At 38.1% G+C, this 24,825-nt stretch overlaps 1 protein-coding gene across 1 annotated transcript in view; it reads right to left on the minus strand.

The window, feature by feature from the left end:
• Positions 1-8,231: 8,231 nt before the first annotated feature.
• The window catches only part of CRLF2 (cytokine receptor like factor 2), a 47,318-nt gene continuing 30,724 nt past the window's right edge, over positions 8,232-24,825 (minus strand). Inside the window, exons 4-10 of the mRNA XM_082071787.1 lie at positions 17,164-17,275; positions 16,233-16,405; positions 14,067-14,206; positions 13,191-13,353; positions 11,128-11,242; positions 9,927-10,011; positions 8,232-8,722 (exon numbers count right to left, since the gene is read on the minus strand). Coding sequence (XP_081927913.1) covers positions 8,450-8,722; positions 9,927-10,011; positions 11,128-11,242; positions 13,191-13,353; positions 14,067-14,206; positions 16,233-16,405; positions 17,164-17,275 — 1,061 coding nt within the window. The 3' untranslated portion in view covers positions 8,232-8,449. The remainder of the gene's footprint in view (positions 8,723-9,926; positions 10,012-11,127; positions 11,243-13,190; positions 13,354-14,066; positions 14,207-16,232; positions 16,406-17,163; positions 17,276-24,825) is intronic.

Below are 24,825 nucleotides of genomic sequence, written 5' to 3' on the forward strand. Positions count from 1 at the left end.
AGAGAGCTGCGACTGTTCAGCATGGAGAGGGAAAGGCTCAGGGGGAATCTTATCCATGTGTATAAGTACTCGAATGAGGGCAGTAAAGAAGACAGCGTCAAGATCTGCTCAGTGGTGGCCAAGGACAGGATAAGAGGCAATGGGCACAAACCAAAAAAAGATTAAATTCCATCTGTACATGAAGAAGCACTTTTTAATGTGGTGATGGTCGAACACGGGAGCAGCTTGCCCAGGAAGGCTGTGGTGTCTCCATCCTTGGAGATACTCAAAATCCAACTGGACATGATCCTGGGAACCAGCTGTGTCTGACCCTCCTCTGAGCAGGTGGTTGGAGTAGATGACCTTCAGAGATGTTTTCCAGCCTCAGCCTTTCTGTGATTCTGTGTGGACCTGTGATTTCTCTTCTAAGCAATGCCGTACATTTGAGAACAAAAGGTACTTTGCCCTTTTTCAGAAGGAGAAAGAAAGAAAGAGGAGCATACCCTCTGACTTTCCTTTTTTTTTTTTTTCAGGGCTTATTGTTATTGTTGTCTAGGAATGACTAAGTGTCTTTCCTAAACAATGTCTGGAAATCTAGAATAAAATTTAGATTTTAACAGGTAATGGAAGATGTCTATGTTGCACTGGTTATAAATGTTCTGATTTTGTGATACAGCTAATATACTCACAGTACAAAATCACATAGAGGCTTATTTAAGCAAGACTTTTAGTCATCACTTCTAAAACTGTCCTTCCAGTCAGATCGCTTTTTCTTTTTTTCAAAGAGTCATTTAATTTTTCTATGAATTTCCTTGTTGATGCATAAGCAGCACAGGCACAAAACTCCTTTTGTTTGTCAGCTTTAAAGAGTTACATCAAAATATCTTGCAACAGAACAAATGCCGACTAGATTTTCTTTCAGCCTTCAACAGATATCACTTTCTGCCAACTGCCCAGCAGAATACAGGGAAACGCTGCCAGATTTCTCCTTGACGTACAACAGAGCCAGTTAATCCTGAGGTAGCTTTATATGCACGTTGCAAATTTTTTTTGCTTGTTTTCTTTAAAGACATTTTCATATCAAACCAAATGGTGCTATAAAAGGCTGATATATAACATTTGAGGTAAAATTGTACTGTTGAAACATACCATTCAGCTCTCTGAGCTTTGTCTCTTAAAGCTGTGACACTTAAATGTGACCGCTTTCCCTCCGTTCCCCTACATTCACTGCTGAGGGACAGTCCTCCCACTGAGTCCCATGATAGCAGAAGGAGCACCTCAGGTAGGATGTTTGCACTGAAAACAATTCTGATTTAACTAATTTCAACCCAAGATGTGTGTTTAATCAAAATTAAGAGGAAATCCTCTTTTACCTCTTGTTTTTCATCTACACCATATTAGCTGTGCTACCTGTTTTAGTCTGGGGGGTGGTAACTGGCTGAGGCTTTTCTGATGTGGAGATCATCACCAGCACCTGGGTGTTCAAATCCTTTATGTTGTTGATTGTGATCTTGTACCTTCTGCAAAACAGCATGCAAGAGACATGAGATACTTGCACGCATTGAGATACCATGAGTGATAACTCCATTCTCAAACATCTGCTAGACCTTTTGTTTACTGCTGCTCTTTGTACTGAAGTTCAAATATTTTGGAATGAATGAGGAAAAAATTGCACAAGAGGCCCCCCAACTCAACTTTAGTTTTTTTATTAACAACATCTGAAGAATATGATAGGAAACAAAAACATCTGTTTCCAGTGGCTTTGCTGTATTGTGCCTTTCTAGTGACTCATATGCAAACTTGAAGCCAGGCTGTTTGGGGCATTGTCTCCTCTTTTATTATTTAAAAAAGTACAAGGTACACAAAAGTAAAATACTCAGAGGTGGTGCAGGTATTAGTAGACCCACACTAAGCTTGCTTCAGCTTCACAGCTTCTAGATGAAGAATCTTTTGGATAGAAACGAAGATTAAGGGCTTGGCTACCTAATGAGAGAAATCCCAAAACATGTCCATTTTCTAGTGGTAACAACATTGTTAATGGCAAGGTTTACTGTAAAGGCCAACTTTTGTCTGTCTCTGTTAGTTTCATCTGGTCTATGACAATTTAATGCACTGGGAATATTATTGTTTGCCTGGTAGGCGGTATGACTGGTTCTGCTGTCTGTTTGGCTTGAATATCCACGAGATGCTGTGCAACACTTGTGTGACCTGGTAAGTGGTTGTGCTGTCCCAATGCCTCTTTGAATGCATTTAGGTGGTGGTACAATTAATATTTGAAAACCCACTTGTTTATTATTGTAATTGACCAAACATGGCTTTGAAATTTAGTCCTCCTTGTACAGGAAAAGTTGAAATTTTCCTTTAATCTTACCAGGGGGAGGCAGTGACCCTTAGATCACACTCTCTCTGCTTAACCTTATAGCTCAGCAGTTATAGGACTCACAGGATGCGTAGAAGTCAGGCTCTTACTGCTTTTCTTTTTAGTAAGAAGGACCTCTTATTAAAAACTGTAGTGCATTTGTGTATGCTATTCTCATCTTTCTTTGGAAGTTCGTCTCTTTCACAAAAATAAAGGTCTTCCAGACTGGCTGGCTCAGAGGGGTAGGATGATAAGTGGCTCCGCAGCCCAGAGACACAGATGCCCACCAAAGGCAGGGCTGATCCTTTTTCCACGGACCTCATGACATTGAAGAGACACTGAACAAAGCAGAGCTGTTTCTGCTGAGATACAGCAGCATAGGTAATCCATGTCCCATTCTGTCTTACTATTGGCAACTTTAAGCTCTTCCCTAGTTAAGAGGTATACTAAGGACAATGTCTTATTGACTCATATGCTGTGTAGGGGTATCTGAGCTTCTATAAGTATATTGGGGATATCTTGTCCTTTAAGGGGATTGTGCTGAAATGTTTCCTCTTTTTTTTTTTATAATTACCTAGTGGCCCAGAGAGCTAAAGTTAGGAAATAACTCATTCTGTCTCTCCACCTTACAAGACTTATTGTATACAATTTATCAGCCCATCTAGTTTTCTTATAAAAAAAAAAAAAAAAGCTGAAACCGATTATATTCTTCCCTTTAATAACCTTCCAAGAACACAGCGATAAAGGCTACTTTTTAACTGAAGTATTTTGCAGAGCAAAATAAGGCACAAAAACATTTATCAAAAATGGTGATCCTTGAGCACATTGATACAAGGAAAAGAGAGAGGAAGAAAGCAAACCACAGCTGCACACTATTTGTTTCTCACACTTATCTTCTAAGACTAGGAAACCAGAAGCTCCAGTCACAGAGCAGGCAGGCATGAATCCTATCTCTAATCCCAGGGATTTTTATTTGAGAAAGAAATTGTGTGATTGCACTGGGAAACAGGCACAGGTTCCTTCATCTGCAGCCCATGAGCATTACCTGCGGGACTGCAGGGCATGAAGGGAAACCAAGCTTTGCCACCACCAGCTCCCTTGGCCCTCCTACACCCAGGTGAGGAGGAGAGAGGAACCCCAAGCAGCTACAGCTTCTCCTCTTACAAGTCTGGGGCTTCTCTTTTCTGTATGACAAGCGTGGATGCACATAGGGACCCAATATTCCTCACTATAATAGCAGTATACCTGCTACTTCCCACCCACAAAACCTTGTGCCAGCAGTTGCCAGCAAGAAACTGAGCAGGTGCAAGTCCTGCAGGTGACACTGACTCAGCTCATAAATCATAAGGGTTATGAGAAATCTCCAGAGGAGTATGAGTTATTATTGCATTCCTTCTCTTATTGCATAATACCATTCTTTTGGCCACTAGATTAGTTGATGATAGATGTCTACTTAGATACTCAGTGACAAAAGTTCAGTTAGGGTGATGTTTTCATTTCTCACGGAAAATGCTGACTATTTGCCCTTGGTATTTTGACAAGTTTAGACCTGTGTGGCTTTTTTAAAAAAAAAAAAAAAAAAAAATCTAGACCAGTCTTTCAAACTTTCAGTGAATGTGACCCTCCATTTCCATCTTTGCAGCTCACAATGTTTTCAGGAAAAGGAAAAAAAAAATAAACTATGTTTTGCATGGCTGAGTTTAATGACTGTAAAAATGTAAGCCACCAACAAAATCAAGGATGGTTTTGAAAGATTTTATGAATGCACTGTAAGAAACTTCTAGGTTCATTGCAAAAGAAGAAACCATTTTCTGCTCAAAATTACGCATTTGATAATTGTGAAAAACAAAATAAAAAAATAAATTTAAAAATAAAAAAATAAAAATAAATTGAAAAACATTACTATAATTTAAAAAGAAAAACCCAAAGCAGAATTTGTGAGACTATCTTCAATAAGTCCTGTTACTTGTTTAAAAAAACATGTGATTTCCTCCTGTTCTTCCTCTCACTAAACATCAGACATCAAAAAACAAAGCAAACAGTACAGATGCTCAATCTATCAATGTAAATTGGCTCAGTACTGGTATACCTAGCACACAAATTGCATGAGGAATAAATGTACAACCTGTTTGTTCTGCTGTTGAGAAAATACAGTTCAATTAGTCTGGACTACCATATGATGCACAGTTTCTCCCTTTCTGTGCGATATAATTAGGAACAAGATGTAGCATCTGAGGGACTCAAGCCTTTGAAGAAGATGACAACTTTTGAATAAATAAGAAAGAAAATGTGAAAATTGCCATGTACCCTTCTTCTCACTGTGGGGAGTTGAACAGGCCTTTTTCTGCGCGGCCATTTAATTTGCTCATTTGTAGCCAGGCTTGCATGGATCACTGCAAGCCTCTTCTGAGAGACAGGCTGCATGGCTGTGTGACCATCTGAGAAACGGGAAGGGAGGAGAGGAGAGTGGACAGAAGAAAAAGTGATAAAAAAAAAGTGATAGAACAGGGCAGATGGGTGATCAGAGAAACCTCACATTACTCTCTTTCCAACTTGTCACTGTTTGTCATGGTGGCTGAAAACAGTGAGTCAGTTGGCTGTTCTGTTTAGTAAAATTGTGGAGCAGAGGCTCTTGAATTTTGCTACAGAGCTACCCAGCATTCCCCTGCAAAGTAAGCCATAGGTGAACAAGCATAAGAAAGCATTTTTGTAATGTAAGAAAAGTACCTCTTATTTGAACAGCAAGGTAATGCCATCTTTTGCCACAGTCTTAGAAGATTAAGAGGTTTTTTTTGGGGACAGCTTTCTCTCCTGAATGGTTTGGGACCAAAGTGATGTCCTTGCAAGTCTATAACCTCTGTAAGCTAAAGGTATTACTGCAGTCAATATGTCATAAAGGAGAAACCAATCCTGATATGGAGACAGAGTGATTGGTTATACAGCATATCTGAAAGGAAACTGTTTTCTTGAACTTATTGATTTTGCCAGTATTCCTCTCTGAAGTGCCAGATCCATCCAAACCCTCTTAGATTTGGTGTAGAAAGCATGCAATCACTTCTTTTCATAAAGACATTTTGTTCCACTCTTCAGACACTTATTGTTTAGGCCCAGATTCTCATACTCTGGCTGATTTTCTCATTGATCTTTGTTTGAGCAGTGGTTCAGCCCAAAGCCACAGGAGCACTGGCTCCCAGCTCTTCCTGCCAGGAGCTGGGGTGGAATGTGTGGTGGGCATCCAGCATCTTTCCCAGGAAAGTGCTGCCTGTTGTGGCTGAGGGCTACCAGGGTCTACATCTCATCACAGATGGGCAGCAGCAGGTTCCAGGAGTGAAGAGCTCAGGGATGTGCTTGGGCTCCCCCAGCTCCCCCAACACCCACAAGCAATGAGTGTTGCTAATCTGACATCTGTCTTGCTGTATGTTTGACAATGTCACCATCAGCATTTTGGGGGGGACCTTTCCTGTTGCTTAAATCATGTTTTTCAGTATTTTGTACACATTTTTTGAGACTTCCCAAGAATGGAAGGTGTTTTTTGGGAAAAAAATGCATTTCCATGAATATCAATATTTCCGTATGTTTTATTTTCTTCATAGGGGGGTTGCTTTTAAAATAAATATTTGAGATATGTGGATGTTTTATTTGTTTTATTTCTAGTCTGTTATATACAATGTGAATATGGTTGTATACATACACAAAAATAACCTTTAGGTCTACAAAATGTAATACAAGTTATTATACTTTGTGCTAAAAAAAGGTTGCAGTTCAGGAACATTGCTTAAACAGCACACTTCAACATGACTTCTTCTTTTTTCCTAGAGTAAAATTTCAGGAAAATAAACATTCTGAATTCAGACAGAAGAGTATTTACTCAACTGAAAGTTGTTTAATTAAGGTATCTAGCTAGCTCTGTAGACAACCATATGTATGCACATTTCAAACATGAAGTAACCAAGCAATACATTCTGGGTTTTACATCCAACTTCATTTTTTGAATCATTACTGAAACAACTTCTTACCTGTTGTAAGCCAGTGTAGCTTCTCTGGCTCTCATGCAATAATGCCAATTTATATCAGCTGAGAAGAGCTGAGCTAGAATCTTCTCATCAAATTATATACAGCTTACATTGGTTTAAAATCCGTTGCATTCTTACACTGCTATTGAAACTTCGTATGCTTACCTTTATAAAGAAAATTCAGAAATATGGAGTGTACAAAAGGTCCCCCAAAACTTGCACACGTCTGTTTTAGATAGGAAAAGGCAGGAAAGTTTTCATGATTATGGGAAATTCTTTGTTAGCATGTTAGTCTTGTTAGTGAACAATCAAAACTCAGATAGTGTTTAGTAAAACTTGTGGGAATGTGCCTGAACTATTCTTCCAGTTAAGTTTGTTAGTATTTGGCCAGATAATATCTGGAGTTTTCCTTGTAGAGCAAACTGGGTCACCTAGAAACAGATTTTGAGACCTAATGATCCATATTACTGTTTACTATTCCCAAGGAGATTTGAAGTTGAACTTTTTAAACACTGAATTACAATATTTTACTGATCACTGTAATTTTCTGATACATGCAATTTTCAAGTTACACTATAAAAGAGTCAAGAAAAGTGCACAATTGGCAAAACTTAGTCAACTGATAAAGTCTTTTAATGAGTGGCTGATATCCAGGTAAATAACAGGAGCTGTTTCAACATATAATCACAGTATAGTTACAAGAGTTTAACCGTATCATAGATGTTTTTAGCACTTAAACATTTTTACAAAATTTGCTGTCAAATAACATAAGTGATACAGGGAAACCCACAGAATAGTCAAGATTTTTTTAATGACGTCTAATTGCATAATAATTGCATTTTAAATTTAAAATTAAACATTCTAGAAGATGGGATGTTTATAAAATATTAGAAGACAGTTCGATAAAAAGAGTCTGGTATATGCAATATAAATAGAAAGTCTAATATGGATCTACAGCTCCTGATTGTGCTAACAAACAGTTTGAAATAAATGTGACTCAGTTAAATATAAATATTGAAATAACAGAATCACAGAGCAGTTTGAGTTGGAAGGCACCTTCCAAGGCCATCTAGTCCAACCCCCCCTGCACTGAGCAGGGACATCTTCAACTAGATCAGGTTGCTCAGAGCCTTGTCCAGCCTGGCCTGGAATGTCTCCAGGGATGGAGCATCTACCACCTCTCTGGGAAACCTGGGCCAGTGTTTCACCACCCTCACTGTAAAACTTTTCTTCCTTATGTCTTGCCTGAATCTCCCCTCTTTTAATTTGAAACCATTACCTCTTGTCCTATCGCAACAGTCTATATTTAAAAGACTGTCCCGATCAGACATATTGTTCAAAATGAACCTCAGCTTTCTAGAAGTTGCTTAGTCACACAAAGACTGTAAGACAGTGAGGGACCTGACCTCAGAGGAGGCCCATGAAGCCCTGCTGTTCTGGAGGAAGTTGCCTACACAGCAGTAGCTGCAGAATAAAACATGACTCAGTATTGCACATCCTCACTCTTCTATGCTTTAACATGAGGCTTATTCTTTCTTTTGATGTGTTCACAAAGTTTCACAATGGGAGAAACAGCTTACAAAAGCAAGCACTTCTAGGCAAAGGGAGGCTTGCAAAGCAGTATCCCGTCCCTGTGAAAATGAGCAGTATATGGTTTGATCTTTGTGAGACAAAATCCATTACCTGAAAAAACTCTATTTTACCTTTTCATTTGGGAAGAATAACATCATACCTTTCACTGGTCTACATACTCCAGAAGTGCAAGGACTGAGTCTCAGGTCTGCGAATATGTATTGTGGAGGAGCCTTTGTTCTCTCCTGTCCATAGCAGGAAAATAGGGTTCAGTTTAGTCTTAGAGGTAAACCCCAATAAGAACAACAAATCCTAACTCTGTAAATTATCAGGTGTTTATTTCAAACACTGAGCCTGCTCAAGTGGTCATAAGTGCTTGGGAAAGAACAGACCTGAAACCAGATAAGACATCCTGGTGTCTTTCTTGATGTGAGTCTGCTTATGACTACCTTTTCTACTCAGCCACTCCCAAAACTCATCAGGGTCTTTTATGTAATTTCCTAACACCTTCTGCATTATGCAAGTTTTATAACATCACATACATGTCATCTTTCATTAAAATCTGGAGCCCAGCAAAAGAAGATGTAGTGTTGGATGTTGACATCAGGCAGGCAATCTGAGCTGCCTTGGGATCATTATTTTCAGCTGCTCTTGAGAACCTGAAGATTTTTTCTTGAGGGCCCTGTTTGTCACTATTCTTCTCGTCTTCTTGCTGGCTTTCAGCCTCAATGATGCACTCTGTTTCTTCATATTCTAGCTTGGTTTGTACCACTGCATGATCAGTTTTGTCTATCCATTCCTAGGAAAATGAAAATGTTGATGTTGGCAGGAACTGAGATATCAATCAAAGGAAACTTGGCTGTACAGACAATTATTTTCTCTTAGTAGTGTCATCTTTCCATTATAAGCCACAATGGAAAAGGTGAAAAGGCAGCAATATAGACAAACAAGATTTAAGATAGCAGGATGGAAGAAAGGCAAAATGACAGGAAAGCAGACAGGATTCCACAAATTCATACAAACTCCAACTTATTATCAAGACCACATTAAATATATCTTCATATTTAACCAGGGCCTTTAGAAAACTTTGGATGTGTAAAATACCTAATGTTCCCTCCTTGATAGACTCATACATTCTTTGACCTAACCCCTGACTTAATTTAACTTGAGAGTGAGTTTACATGGAGATCTATGCAGTATAGCATTCATGTATTAAAGCTTCAGCATTAATTTGCATTTCTATATTTCTTCTTCAGTTTCAGTTTAAAGCTATCTTATATATAGAAAGTTTTCAGTTTGTCACTGAAAGTTTATTACTGCTCTTTGATACTGTCATTTGATTTGAAAATGTAAATATTTGACCTGTGTCCACTCAAAGTAAAGTTAGTAGTAATTAACACAAAGGCAACCCAATTAATAAGGAAAAATACATCATATATGTGATGTCATGGACTCAAGAAGCAGTAAGAAAACAAAAGCAAAACCTGTTGTCTGTTCATTTGACAACCTTTTCTTGCTTAAATATTTAGCAACCATACACCTCTGAGGCTAAGAGAGGTCACTTCCTGCTGTGACTGATGTCTTCAAAGGCACAAGTGCCATCACCAGCTCAGCACTAAGTCTTATGGCATTTCAGAAACATAAAGGTTAAGATCAGGCTGAAACAGGATCCCTGAGCTTGTGTGCAGGAATGGATATAAACACCACAATAGCATCTCACTGGATATTATGTCTCTGGACAGCCTTAAATCCTTCTCTGGCAATTTCTCTGTCTCTTTCTATAGTAAGTGTCTTTCGACAGCACCAAAGCAACATTGTACTTATCGCATGTGGTGTGACGTTTGATCTGTGGATGCTTTTGGGATGTTGCACAAGGGAAAAGGGTTTCTCTTAGGTCAGAGAGTGCTTGTGGTAATATCTGTGCAGAGCAAGTACCAGTTGCTACTTTCATATCATTCTCAACACTGTAGAATTCACTGCCTTTCTAGGAGGGAAATGTTTACCTGGAAGTTTCCATTATGATCATTGAAGAGATCAACAAATACATATTTTGGATCTGGTATAGCAGGCATAACTGACTTTTGAAGCCTGCAAAGAGGAAAGAAAAGTACAAATTGATGTGATGTTTTGTTATAGTGCTGTCATCCATTCAAAAATCTACTTTGGAACAGTTCTGTAGCCACAAATACATTTTACATGACAGTACTCTTGGTTTGATACTTTTTAAATATGTTCTGAAGCCAGCAAGCAGCTATAAAAGTATGATGACACCATCAGGCTAAGAGTGATTTTCCTGCTGAATTTTGAACCAACCCCTTCCTAATAAAATTTGGACTCTATACAAACCTCCAGCTAGTCAGTAAGTGCCATTCTGCTCAATGAAGAATACAAAGCTTTACATTCCCTGGCCACATTCCCCTAGGCAGGGAAGTTGGTGCAGCAACCAGCTGTATTGGCTGACAAACACAAATGTAAACTTGAAATATAGAAATATAGGGGAAAAAACCCTCAAATTATGATCTAAAAGGTTATCAGAGTCCAATATACTTTCAGATCATTTTCTGAAATACTGCATTTCTGGCTTTTTTTCTTTTTTTTTTTTCTCTCCCAATGAAAAACTGGCCAAAAATTGGAGTCTTCATAGGTTTTGTTTGTGGTGTGTTTTTGTTTGTTTGGCCTTTTTGTTGTTGTTTCTTTTTTTTGTGTGTGTGTGTATGTATTTGTTTTATTTTTATTATAGCTTTAAAACATGAACAGTCATTCAACTGCAAATATAAATTTTGATATAATCTTATTAAAGTTGAATGCACTGAAGCTTACTTCAGTCTACTGCAAACAGACATTGAGTCTGATGAAAATTTCACAAAATAATGTCAGTTCAGAGTAAATAATCAAGATCATTGACTTCTTAGGATTTAAATAGATTTCTAAAAAGAAAGAATAAACTAAGTGGAAGAGACAGAATTTTATCCTGAACCATCGTATTTCATCAGAATTCTTCTGCTTTTGGAAGTTAAATGTTTTGATGTTTGGAAGCCCAGGATGCACTATTCCTCAAACAGTAATTAAGCTAATGACTTCTACATCTTCATGATGACTTCATTTATCAGATAAAAATTTTGAGTGCTAAAAGACTTGATCCTGAATTATAGTGCAATTTTCATGACATGATTATTTAGTAGTAACCAATAAAATTATATTTACCTCTGCCATTTACACAGAAGAATCAAGAGGATAAGTATCATTAGAAGTACTGGCAGCAAACAACTTAAAACAATTACTGTGTTTGACTGAGATTTTATATCATCATCACATGAATCTAGGAATAATCATAAAAAAGCATGTGAAGAAAATATATTTTGCTTTAGCAGTAAATATTCCTAATCATACTAGAACACTGAGTTTTCTTTTAAAACAAACAAACAGACAAAACCAAAAAATTTTCTAAGAATAAATAAGACAAGTTCAATTGTTCAATTGAAACCAAATAGGGAAACCATCTTTACGCAACATTACAACAAAAGAAAAATTGTACTTTTATTTACCTAAATTGACCTGTTACAGGACAAAGGAGCAAGCTTATAGACAAAGAACAGAGGTGTTTTAAATTAATTTCTTCTCATCTTCATCACATTGGATTGACAGCGACACAGCAACTTTGTGCTAAGGTCTATATTACATGCAACTACTTACAATCACCAGAGCTGCAAGTGCCATTTAACATGTAGCCTTAATGTCTTATTTCCCAAGACAAAACAAACAAATCTCCCCCATCCCAGCAAACAAAATAATGATTAGCCAAAAGTGTTGATACCCTGAAAGTAATTAGTGGCAGGATATCATCTAAGTGACAAGTATATATACCTAATGTATTTGTGCTCTTTTCAGCATTCTCAGTGTTTTTCCTCCAGTTTTTGTGATGCCACCTCAAAGCTGCACTTCCACCTACTGAACTTCTGCTCTCCACATAAATACTATGAAAAACAAACTGATTATTCATTCATACAGGAGCAAGTACCTGGCTTGTCCACCCTCCCACTTTGTTGAGCTTGCCAGAAAGCCACAAGAAAAATCATGATCCCTGTGTAAGGTATTCAGAGTCAGTGAAATTTCTTGAGCACGGCTTTGTTCATGGCTTCCTCTGATGTTAAATTTGAAGGCAATAATAACTCATTAAAGTCCTGAAGTGAAGTACTTGCCCCAGTGAAGGGGCTGTGCCTCAGCCAGGGGCACCCAGAGCGACTGAAACATTAGTCTGTTTTTTCTTGCTTTCCATCCTTGCAGTTACCTGCTGGCAGCCTCTAGTCAAATGGTTCAGGTGGGGCTGTTATGGACACCTCTCAGAGGAGCACAGGGAGACATTGTGCTCTGTGTTTTCTTAAGGGCATCTGCCAGCCACACCTGAGGATCATAATTGGCATGGTGGAGGAGACTTCTCTGGAGGTCAGTGTTGTGACATACCTATGTGTCAGGATTTCATCCCACCTTTGTGCAAAAAAATTTCCTTCAGGTAAGCTAATAGACTATTACATTTTAGAGAACTCAGATCTGGGTACACTGGGCATCTGGGTATCTCATAGTTCTGATAAAGCCTAATAGGTGGCATTTTGTGCTTAGCTGATATGATACAAATGTTCTGGGATGATATACAGTCTTTTTTTACTACAATAAATCTGTTTTTTCATTTTGATTACAGTAGAAATACTTTTAGCATTAAAGATGGTCAGTCACACTCAGTTAAATCTATCTGTCTGATGTGAAAACAGTGCTGATACTGATTTTGCTTCCATGTCATGTCTTATACCTCATCCTCTCTGTTTTGATCAGCCAAGCACATACAAGCATCAGACTGCTATGACCTCTGGTCCTGTAGTTCAGCTGGACATACTTTCAAAATAAACCGTCTTCAAAAACAGGGCTTTGAGAATTTTCTTAGGGTTCAGGTTTGATGTCCACATATGATGTCCACACACACACATTATTTTTCACATGGTTGTCATTGGTGGACCCTATACACTCTTGTAACACAAATAATATAGACACCTAACTTTTCTGATTATGGCATAAATTGATAGTGTTATGGGACATCAGAAACAAAGTGGAAAGGAGTCAAACATGGGCAATTATACACCACATGAACTTTCTTTAATAACAGAAGATGGAGCACAACAGTGCAACCTTAATTTGCTGCATGTTCCCAGCTTCTTTTGCAGTCACCCCTTCCACATTTGCACTTAGACAATATATGAACGTAGCACAGCTGTTACCTAATAATGTGCCATTCATCCATAATGTTTCTGCTTCCCAGTCACTGCTGTAATGTACTACGTTGCAAAATGGTACTAGTCTCTTCAGTCTGACCCGTAAAGAATAGCATTTCCTCGGATCAAAGCCTTGTTCTCCAACACTGCAACACTTAGAAGTTCTGGACTGAGAAGGAAGGCATATCATCATTAATTCTGTTTTTCAAGGCAGTGCTTTAGAATACTACACTCGTTCATGGTCACAACTAGAACAAGGGGTAGGCCAACCCAAAACCTCAGAACTTCTTTTTAACTTCTCTAAGATTTGAGGAGTTCTGTTTCTTGACTAAATATTCACTATTCATATCCATTCCTCATTGTCTGATATTGATTTGAAGGTCATAGCAATCATTACGCAGTGCCCTATGTTACTGTTGCTTATTTACAATATGCAAATACACTTCAATCCACAAAAATATTTATATTTCAGAATGACTAAATGCTTAAGAATGAAATAATATTTAGAAATACTTAACAGATAACTTCAGTAAAAACAAAAATCCTGTGTCATCTCATTCTATTTAAAGTTTTTTTCTTTATTTTCCTTTCTCATTTTAACTTTGCTTTTTACTTTTGTCTTCCAAAACTCTTCTGTTCTGAATGTATGATCTTTCCCCTAGATTGTCCTCAGCTCTTTTGGTGGGAACTATATATAACTCAAAAACTAAGTGATTTCTAGCATGGCAGGGATCCAGGATCCTAAATTCTGTTTTCTGCTACCAGTTACATTTGAAAATATGTTATGGGAGACCAGTTTGAAAACAACTCTATTTTACATTCTATGCAGACGCTACTCCTAACCTTTTCCAATATTCATTAAAAATGTCATGTCCAACTCACTTGCCAGTCTTTGTCATACTTGCTTTTGTATTGAAGCTCAAGTCTCAAGCACTTCACAGCTCTCTCTGGTTTATTACAGCTTACAGTAACAGTGTCCTCTTTCCAGAAGAAAGTCACATTTTCTGGTTGATTTGGCTTTACTAAGAAGAAAAGAAACAAATAATGCTATAGTCTCTTAAAAATAAGTACTTTACAGTTAAATTTATTGACATTCCTTCCTTGTCTTGATGTTTCTCTGAGCAGTACGTGAAGAAGGTGGACTTTCCTCATGGAGGATGCACTTTTGTAGCTGACCTCCCTACTAAACATCAAAATAGAGCTTGATACCATGGTACTGCTCACCATCTGAGGTGCCACATTCAAATGTAGTTACTATCTCAGGTCAGGAACCTGTTGCAAGTACTTAAGTAAGAAGTCCATTCTCCTCATATTCCCTGCACCAAGGGAAAGAGGCTTCTTCATTGGGAAGGGACTGACAAATTCAGTACCATAAAACCTACAAGACACCCTTGTGCAGCTGCTGGAGGCTGTCTGGAATATGCTGGGGTATCTGCAAAAAGCACTGGGTGCCCACCTGTGCACACCTGAATCTACTACCCCTCACTGTTCTCATATGATCCAAAGAGCATGCAGTGGTTTGATCTATGTAGCTGGTCAATCTTCAGCAGTCGGAAATAAAGGGGTGAGAAGAATGCTACCTGCTTTCTCAATCCTTCTAGTTGCCTTTTTGTATTATGAAAATTCTGCCTTCCTAATTCAAAGACTTAAGTCTGAGCCTTGATATTTGTGCTTTATTACCTAACCCTTTTGAAATTCATGTTGTTATCAGTGAGTGTTTAATAGGTAAAATTCAAGGACCAGGCTGCAGTTTTCATAATTTACCAGATATTGGTAAAATTACAAGACATAAAAGTATTATCAGAGTTAGATATCTTGAGGGGTTTTTGTTTAATCTCATTTGCTAAAATAATTAATGTCAGTAATACATTTGGAATATATTTTCCAGGTAATTCTGCATTGTATATTTTATGCATTATTTTTATCAGAAAAAAACATTCCTCTATTTAAATCCTGTAACTATGTGCAATTCCAGAAGATTTTGATAGACTAATGTCACACTAGATGTGAAATATGTATTTGGGGATGGAATGGATTTAATAAAAAAAGGAACATGATCTCTCTACTAGTAGGAGGATGTCTCTTTTACACTGCCAGATTGTACGAGAGCCTCTCAGCTAATTTCTATTGGCATCTGATCACGGTTTCATGACAGTTTCTTTGTTAAGAAGTAGTTTGCTGCCTCACATCCCATGGAAGATGGCACAAGAATGGAAGGTCACACAGACAGGACTGACAAGATACTACCAACTTTTATTAATTTTCCTGATATGAATACTGAGCAAGCCTACACTAGACTAAGCACACCCATATATTTTAACATTGTCATTCTAATTTTGATACTGGTTTGGAACAAGTTTGACTGTCCTATGTAATCCCACTTAGCTGCAGCTGCACGCAGGCCTGTGTAATTACAGGTGACGGCAGGGATGAAAATCATCATGAAGTAACTGTAGTTTGGTTTTGGCATTGTGTACACATACACAGGCACGTCGCTAGAAGAACTAGAGGCCATGAATGCAATGCAAAGAGCAAGTTTTATTTTAGTTACCTCTCTACTGGGGGATATCTGAAGTGGCACTTAAGCTCCCAGGCAGAGGTGACACCAGTGGGGACGCAGGCGCTGATCAGTTCAGCCCTTTTAAGAAGATCACTGGGCCTGCTGACCTCGCCTGTATTTCAAGGCTTCAAGCAGGTACAGCCTCCTGCTCTTTCTCGCAACAAAGCAGGAATCTCATAGTGATGAGGTGCCTAGAGTTTCTCACGAGCCTATGTTATTTAACACAGAGGTTCTACTCATCAAGCACACAAGGTCAGTAAAACAATTAGTGTGATGTATGTGCTTTTTCTACAGACAGGTGCAAGTCACTTGAGCGTATTTACATTTAACTAATCTCCTTGCCAAATCCTCTGCTACATTCCCATACAGGCACACACAGAGGTAATATTTTATACACCAGTATGACCGATTTATTCTCAAACTAAGGACAACTAGAGAATCAGTGAAGACACTAGTACGACCAAGTAGTTGTGATTTTACATACTCACTATAAAAGTCAGATTTTAATCCTTTAGAAAAAATCTCTTCACTTCCATTGTTGTTCCTGATAGAGATGGCAAGAGTGGGTCCTTCTGTCTTAAAAAGACATCCAGAATTATAACCTTGATCCAATAAATAGGTTGGGCATGGCTTCCAAACTTTGTGAGTGCCTTCATCAAATCTATAAATGAAATAATATTGGTTAATGCAAAGGCCTTACCAGTTAACACAAGTTAATTCCTTCTTGTTACTGTTCCTTCTTCTTTATATCTTTTTTTTTTTTTTTTTTCTTTTCAAATGCTCCTACCAAGGGAAGTCTGTATATGGAATTTCTTGAAGCACCATATTTCATAGTGGTGTGAGGGAATTCATTACCCAAACCTCACCAACTCTTCAGCCCTGTGTTTTGCTGCAGTCTGAAATTATTGTTTCCTTCATGCTGTTGATGTTGTTGTTTTCTAACAAGAGAATGTTTTATTCAAACACGTTTTCACGGACCTGTTTCCAAGATGGTGCTGCTAAAAGTTCTTTCGTGTACACCGTGCAGAAAGAACAGGGAAGATCAAGCTCCATGACTGTCTTTAACCAAAACATTAAATTTCTATTAGTCATTAGTGACATCTGTTAACAAGGAAAATATACACATAGATGTGGAAAAAAACACTTCCAATAGTGTAATTAGCATTAATATTTAGCATAAAGACAAAAGAGGGTCAAATGTTTCACATAATGTCTCTTCTGATTGGCTATTCAGCAGGCTTCCTGATTTGTACATTCCCATAGCAGGTTGTGACTATAAACAGGTTTCATGCTGGATAATGGAAAAATATTAAAAGCATTTTCAGACGCAGTTCACAGAAGACTCAAACGGACTTAGATATTTGAGTCTCTCAAAGCAAATCCTTTAAGAAAAGGAGAACTGGCATTGTAAGTACTCACGTATAAGAAAACGACACATTCTCACTGGGAAATAATTCTCTTGCTGCCCATGTGATCTGCATCTTCTCATTATTGAAATTGATTATTGTGGTGTTGATGGCATCTTTCCGACCTGCCCAGTACATTGACAGAGAATATGATTTCAGCAGTGAGTATGAAAAGGACCCCTTTTGACATTGGTAGGCAATCAGTATTTCAAAGATATGTATGCAATACGCTCAGGTGATCATAAAATAAGAAGAATATCTAAAATGCAAGAAAGTGGAGTAAAATAAACTAGAGAGGCTGAAACTAGAATTTCAAAACAGAAATAAGCACCCCATGGTCCCTGGGCCGCAAGGTATAGACTGGTTCATGTGCATGCAATGTATAGGGCCTGTACCTTGAGGGCAGTTTTCACCCAAAATACCTGCTAAAGTTTTCCTGGTATGGAAAACTATTTGGGAACTAATGCCCATAGATCCTGTGTGTAAACTGGCAAATGTTTACTCTGATAAACAAGGGACTAACATCACAGGTCAATACTGGGTCAAAATCCATAGGAACTCAGAGCAGATCAGCACAAGTAGGTGTACTGTATATTTGATACATATGGTTCTGTTCAGTTCCACCTTACACACAAGCAAGACCATTTAATGTCCTCTGCCTGCATGCAGATATTATTTCCTCTCCTGATCTTCTCATTTTATAGCTCTTGCTAGGGACACAAATATTTTAATTTGTGTTCGTCAGGATTCCGCACTCAGCCACTGAAGATAACTGACATTGAAAAATTGAGAAATTAAGAAGGCAGAAGGAAATCCATTCTATATCAAGGAGAAGGATGAATTCTTTATTTTGCATCCTATAAGATGTGAAATTATATTTACGTGAATGAAAAAAGAGGAAGAAAATGTATCTTGAATATCAGCAAGAAACCACTTAGGGGTAAAATTTGCAGACTGCTGTCTCCAGACATGAAGTGTCTACCACTAAAAACTTTTGCTGGAATATTCCTGCCCATCAGGAGAATAGGGGGATTGCTGCCTAAATAATATGCCACTCAGGGCTTCTGATGTGGTTTACAGTGGAAAAACATTGCTTATGAGTGTTTTATCACATACAGTGATCCTGAATGTTCATGGGAATCAGGCCTAATTATCCTCAAGGTTGTTGTCTTTTGCTCAGTAAACAACACTAAAAATCTGAGAAAGGCATGTGGAAACACATGGGTTCAAATAACCATGTTGCTTGTTTTCACAGCTATATCTCTGTGTCTAGGCATTTCATGACTTCTGTAATTAGACTGAGTCAAAACATTATTGTACAGGTGTAGCTGTGTTTTTTTGTCAAAATGATTCAAGACACAGTTAGGGCAGAAATCCAAGAGACACTGGGTAGATGTCACTGTAGGTCCTTGCTATGTGATTTATGGAGTTCTGGTAAAGATTCTGCTCTTACTGAAGAGAAGGACTTGAAACAAACTTCTCCATCTCTTAACTAATGCCTGCAGTCTTGTTCTGTGTTGTTTTCTCAAAACTGAAAGTCTCATGTGTTTTTCTGAGGAATAGAGAAGTCAAAACTATAACACACTGAAGAAAAACAGAACTTCAAAACTTCATAAGCTATCACAAAAAGGAATTTGTCCAGCCAGTTCTACCTTTCTTACATAAGACTACCTAGCCCCTTGTTTCCTAAATCGTCAAGCCCTTTTTAAGTCCCCTCAGCAAGTCTAAAAGATTATCTTGTCTTTAACTAAAGCCAGTAAGAAATATGATGGCAAAGTGACTAACGGTGGATTCTTGGTTAGTAATTGCACTAACACATTTTGATTTTTACAGACTAAATACTAGCATGGTTGTGCTGTGTAGTATATAGTGTTATGCTTAGTGTAACTGAAATCCATATGACTACTTGGACTTAGACTTTCTATAAAGATAGTCAAACATATTTTAATGCATATTTGCATGTATAATTACATGTTCTTCGTCTTTAAATAAAATTATTGTTATAGAAAAGAATATAAACACTGGTGAATGGAGAATACTGTACTGTCATGAGATAATTTTTATGATGTAGAATGCATCCTTTCAGTTCTCTTTAGAAGTAACAAAATATGTAGTTTCCACTTTTCGATATTTAGTCTGATTGCAGATATTTTCACTTTGAGAAGGAGTTGCTAATGTACATGCTTCAATTATGAAAATAAAAGCAGGAAGTGTACTTGCTTTCTTAATCATGCATTTTCAATGTTAATTCATTTCAAAATTGATTTACCATGCTGTTTCCATCTGACATGAGCTGTGAACACATGTCTTCTTGAGCTTGACAAAAAGATTTCAAATAGCCTGTGTGCTAAGCAGGGAGGCATGCAGTCTCACAAGGAACAAATGGTGGGTGTCCAAGAGTCCTATCTCAGGCTTGGCCAACTAGTCCAGGTTGTTCCAGGACCCTCACCAGAGGAAGGGTGCCAGCTCAAAATGCTCCCTTGGACTTGGGCACCTGGGCAGCCCCAATGAAATCCGCAGCAGCGATTTTTCCATTATTTGGAGGGTGGGTGAAGCACCCAGCATTTCTCCCATTTCTGTCTGGCTGTACCACAGAACTGTAAAGCAAAGAAGTGAAAAGTAGGTACTTGCAGATGTCAAACAACTGCTAAAAATTTTGGGGGATCTTGCTGAATTTGCCGTGAAAACTTAATTTAATTGCTCTGAAGTGTTCAGTCAATTTGGTTACAAGGGTTGTACAGGTACAGAGAAAAGTGAGAAAGAGAAAAAAGGGACCTTGTAATTAAAGTAGGTAGCACCATTGAAAGAAGAGAAGAAAGGAGAGGAAAATCTTATTTTAAATATCTCCAAGAGGAAAATACTGCAATGTTATCAGTTTTATCCCTGTAAGTTGAGAGTGGTAAAATAATATTGTATTACTTGGTCTTTATGAATGAATTTTCTCTTACTGGGCAGTGTAAAGAAATCTTTTTTTATTATTTTTGGGGGGAAATTGGTAGAACTAACACACGTAGCACTGGTTCATTAATTGTGAGAAAGTACAGAATTTGCTCGTGTAAATTTTTTGTATACACCTAAGAAAAACTGTGGCGCTAATATTTGGATTGAATTTGCCTCTCAAATAAGTGATGTGTGCTTGGGAAGCCCCTCGAACTTGTGACTATGAATGCCACAGACTCACAGAATCCAGAATGTTAGGGACAACCCTGACACTGCCAGCAGAGAAATTAAAACAAGTATTTTGGTAAAGTGGTAACCTACCCTTGCCTTTCCATGCAGGTCCACTCTTGAAAAACTTTTTCAGGGTGCCACATTTTCCCTCAATTCCAATGCAAAAAAGGACACCATCATCAAAGCCTTGAATCCCATAAAGTTCCTTTATGGGGTGTTTGACCTCTTCAAACTCACAGTGGGTTGGTTCTAGAGATGGATAATAAGGAAACTAGAGCCACCACACAGGATTTCCACACACTAAGGAGTGGTCCCTATGTAAAACCTGAGGGTCTGATCTGACTGGCCTGTTGGAACACAACAAAAGTCACCAATTCATTCTGAGCTTTGTACAACATTCATTATTCTCTATTTTTCAGTTATGATAGCTGTATACTACTTATTAGAGGCTGCAATTCAGAGATGCACACTAGATTCTGGGTTTGGCAACGCATATATTTTTTTTGTATGACATAAAAGGGTATCAGTTTGGCTGTAGTCTTGCAGTGATTTATTTATGGACTTTGCACGCTCTGAGTAGTCCACTCAACTTCAACAGGATTACTCAGAGCACATCAACTTAAAACCACATATAAATCTTTCTAGGATCAGAACCTTTTTCTGCAAGAAATTGAAACTTTGGGATTCTAACATTTAAATATAAACTCTGGCAATCACAGTTATTTATGGACTAAAATTGAAGGTAATACACTATTAAATACTTTAAAATTAAATAGAAACATTTAATAGAAAAGAAACAGAAATTGTAATAAACTATCTGGTGATATATATGTGTTCTTTCCTCTGCTCTAGTTATTAAGAACTTGATGTAGTTTAACCCAAGCTAGCAATATAACCACAATATCCACTCACTCACTTCCTCCACTGCTCCTTCCCCCATAAGGGGGAGAGAATTGACAGGGAAGGGTGAAACTTGCGGATTGAGATACACACCATTTAATAAAATAACAAAATATTACTAATCTATTACTACTAATAATATATAAATTAGAAATAGAATATAAAATAAAAAATACTCAATACAATTCCTCATGAACTCCATCTGCACTGAGCAGCCAGTCCCAAGCAGCAGCACCTGGTCTCAACAGCTGATCCCAGAGAGAGAAGAGAGAAAAAGACGGAGAGGCACAGAGGCCTCTGCAAAACAGCAGGATGGCAAAAGGCCAAACTAAAGAAACTCCTAAACAGAACTCTCCCAAAACAGAGCAGAAGCAGAACAGGTCTGTGTCTTGCTCTGTCCTGGCTCTGACCTCAGCCAAAAGATCTCGACTCTCCTCATATATGAAGTGTGATGTTAATGGAATAGCTAAATGGAATGCTAATTCATCAGTCTGGGTGCCCAGCAAAGTCTGCTCATCCATGACTCCATTCCTGGCTGCCTCACACCTGTGGGCAGAGCTCCGAAAGACCTTGGCTCCCAGACAACAACAATTAAAAACTTTAAATCTGTCCCTATGTGTTATCGTCTTGTTCTCAAACTAAATTCAAACAATGATTGTCCTAGCTACAAAAAAGAAAGATTTCTAACTGCATGAAGAAAATTAATTCATTCTCAGTCATAGCAGCACAGAACTTCATAAGAAATCAGTCTTAACATAATTAATGAGCTAGACAGGACAGTAAAGGCTTTACCAAACTTCTATTATTAAAAACTGCATTTCTAGAGCTCTAGTCAGGGTAATTTTCTACTCTGCTTTCTAATTTTGAGTTTTCTAGCCTTTTTGAATGTGCTATGAATTTTGTTTTGTGTAAGTGTTCAGGCAACATTTGCATGCATATTTTCAAATTATAGCACATATATGTTGCATAATACACATTTCAACATTAGAAGATGCATAGCTTAAGTAAGATTCTTAAAACTTGGATTAAAATAACATCAAATCCTCTGATGATGACTTTGCCTGTAAATGTGTTTAGTTTCCTCTTTTTTTTTTTTTTTTTGGACCTATACACCTGTATTTCTGGAGGCAGAATCATTCATATCTTTTGTTAATGGAAAGAGATAGGGAGAAAGAGAATAGAGGGGACCATTTATCTCCCTTTTTTGTGATGGAATTTTTATGAATCCACTTCTATCCTCATGGATCGTTCTCAGCTAACGTGCCAGCTCTTCCACAGTAATTGTAATTATTTCAAGCATTCTTCTATTAATGATCCTAGAAGCACACAATAGACCAAAGTAACACATTTATCATTATTCTTTGTATCATCATAATGGATAGACTGAAAGGTCAAAAGTATAATATTACGACTAGGCAGTCCCTAAAAACTAAAGGCTAAAGAGAGATTGCAGCATCTTCTTGTCAGGATGGCCTGCTGGTCTAGCTAGTTATGGAGGATGCTGCACTGCTGTAGGACACATACCAGTGCCCTGCAGTATAAGCTGGATGCAGCAGGATGACCATGAGCCAGCACTGTGCCCTTGTGTCCAAGAGGGTCAATGGCATCCTGGGGTGTATTAGAAGGGGGGTGGTTAGTAGGTCGAGAGGGGTTCTCCTTCCCCTCTACTCTGCCCTGGTGAGACCACACCTGGAATATTGTGTCCAGTTCTGGGCCCCTCAGTTCAAGAAGGACAGGGAACTGCTGGAGAGAGTCCAGCACAGCGCAACAAGGATGATTAAGGGAGTGGAGCATCTCCCTTATGAGGAAAGGCTGAGGGAGCTGGGTCTCTTTAGCCTGGAAAAAAGGAGACTGAGGGGTGACCTTATTCATGTTTATAAATATACAAAGGGTGAATGTCACGAGGATGGAGCCAGGCTCTTCTCAGTGACAAACAATGGTAGGACAAGGAGTAATGGGTACAAACTGGAACACAAAAGGTTCCACTTAAATTTGAGAAATGTCTTCACAGTGAGGGTGCCAGAGCACTGGAACAGGCTGCCCAGGGAGATTGTGGAGTCTCCTACTCTGGAGACATTCAAAACCCGCCTGGACACATTCCTGTGTAGCCTCATCTAGGTGTTCCTGCTCCGTCAGGGGGATTGGACTAGATGATCTTTCAAGGTCCCTTCCAATCCCTAGCATTCTGTGATTCTATGATTCTAAGCTTCATAGAGAATTATCCAAGTCTACCTCTTTGGTAAAAACAGACAGGGACTAGAAGGGCTCCACACAAGACTTCAACATCACAGGCAACTGCAGGGCACCTAGGGGTTCTCAGATCAGAGAAGCGTGGAAAATACCACTGCGGTGTGTGGATAAAGTGTTTTTGCAGGGGAAAATAAAGAAATTTCCTTGAGCAATAAATTATGCAGACACAGCCATGAGCAAGAGTATGAGCAATCACATTCCACCTCCAAGTGACTTTTCAAACTTTATTACTGAAAAAAATATATTGAAGGGGAATATTGCAAAAAAAAAGGCTAAATGTCATGGAACAGATCAAAAAAAAGACAAAAAGAAGAGGCAGAATGTCATTCTGCAAAGATAACAGAATGGAACATGCGTGTACTGGAACAGTTGCAACATAATTGAAACATAACAAAGAAGAAAAAGCACTTTTGATTTCCTGACACTGATGAAACCTGATAAGTAACCACACGTTGAACTTCCACATTGTAGCATACACTATAGAAAATACTGGAGAGCAAGACCCAGATTTGAGTCTACAGTTTTTTGTTACTCTTAATACTACTAATCTATGAGAACAGTTTCATTTCATTAATAGAAACACATGTAGGCGAAAGTGCAACTCCTTGTGCACAAGATTGCTAAATTGAAGGTACAGTACAGAGACTTAATAGAAAACCTCTTTTCAAGAAACAGGACAGCAAGAGAGACTTTTTAATTGGCATTTTGAGTCAAGGCATAGTCCTTGTAGTCTAATTCTTATAACCCATCAAACTGAGTGTTGTTTGTTTTGTTTTGTTTTGTTTTCAGAATATCACCAGCCATTGCTAGGCATCACCACATTGTGCATCAAATAAGCACCACAATTATAATTTTCATCTTCAGTTTCACAAAATCATGCCATCAGTGTAGCATGGCTATAGATGTTTACCCCACTCAGGGCAAGGAAGAGTCATGTCCCCTCACAGAAGAGCCAGTGATTGACAGAAGAAATTAACAATGGAGAATCTGGTGTTGCTGCATTGCTGAAAATGGTACTTACCATACACACAACAGAACAGAGAGCTGATCTGTAGGTTGATAAGAAGAGGACATAATTTTAAAGTATTTCTCTCTCCTTATAAAATTAATGACAGGGAGCTTGTGATAAATTAACAAGAGCAAAGATTAGATTGTTGGTCTATGTGTTAGGCTTTATCTTTGATTTCTCTAAGAATCCGTTTATCTTTGGCAAGCTACAAATAACGGCACTGCAGACAAACACTTGACATAGAGTTGTTCTTATATTTAGGTAGTCAAATAACCAGGCTTCCATGTCTTTAGTAGTTCTTCTCTTTAATAGTATTTTTATCTTGATGCTTTCTCAGGCACAATA

Source organism: Streptopelia decaocto (genome assembly GCF_964273445.1).
Source record: "Streptopelia decaocto genome assembly, chromosome: 1".
In the NCBI taxonomy this organism is placed as follows: Eukaryota; Metazoa; Chordata; class Aves; order Columbiformes; family Columbidae; genus Streptopelia; species Streptopelia decaocto.